General features: G+C 39.8%; 1 protein-coding gene across 7 annotated transcripts in view; it reads left to right on the top strand.

Moving 5' to 3' along the window:
* Nucleotides 1–422, top strand: part of LOC119593511 (uncharacterized aarF domain-containing protein kinase 5-like) — an 18,355-nt gene that overhangs the window by 12,694 nt on the left and 5,239 nt on the right. For 2 of the 7 annotated variants that reach the window (XM_037942464.1, XM_037942469.1), the window contains exon 10: nucleotides 142–385. The exons of 4 other annotated variants lie outside the window; for them this stretch is intronic. In XM_037942464.1, the coding sequence (XP_037798392.1) occupies nucleotides 142–385 (244 nt within the window). Of the gene's footprint in view, nucleotides 1–141; nucleotides 386–422 lie in introns of those variants that run through there. One more of the 7 variants, XM_037942468.1, reaches the window with a different exon arrangement.

The following is a 422-nucleotide window of genomic DNA, read 5'->3' as shown; positions in this document are numbered from 1 at the left end:
CGCCTAAAATGAGGTCTACGTGTACATCTCTCTGTGGGAAGATTGACTCTTTTATTTTTTTTTCTATATGTCCCCTCCTTGATTGTTTTTGTCTTCTGGTTGTTAGTGATACAACATCAGTAACCTTTGATCTGTTTTCAGCTCTAGAATACCGGCTCTTTTGCATTGCTCTAGCACAGCGCTATGTACCTCCCCCAAAGGGGCTTATCAGTGACGTGTTTGACCTGTTTTTTGACGAGAAAGGACCAAAATTTATGTCCCATGCTGACTTCAATAAACTCCCTGATGACGAGAAGAAAAAAATTCGCAGAGAAATTATGGATATACATGATCGGATGTTAGAGGTGTTCAAGTCGATCCCAAGTGATTTGATGCTCATTTTTAGGTAGGGTCATAGAACACACACTGAATTATTATTCTGG

The sequence above is a fragment of the Penaeus monodon genome, chromosome 32, assembly GCF_015228065.2.
Source record: "Penaeus monodon isolate SGIC_2016 chromosome 32, NSTDA_Pmon_1, whole genome shotgun sequence".
In the NCBI taxonomy this organism is placed as follows: Eukaryota; Metazoa; Arthropoda; class Malacostraca; order Decapoda; family Penaeidae; genus Penaeus; species Penaeus monodon.
Note: the sequence above shows the minus strand (reverse complement) of the source record. Positions and strands in the feature narration are given on the sequence as shown.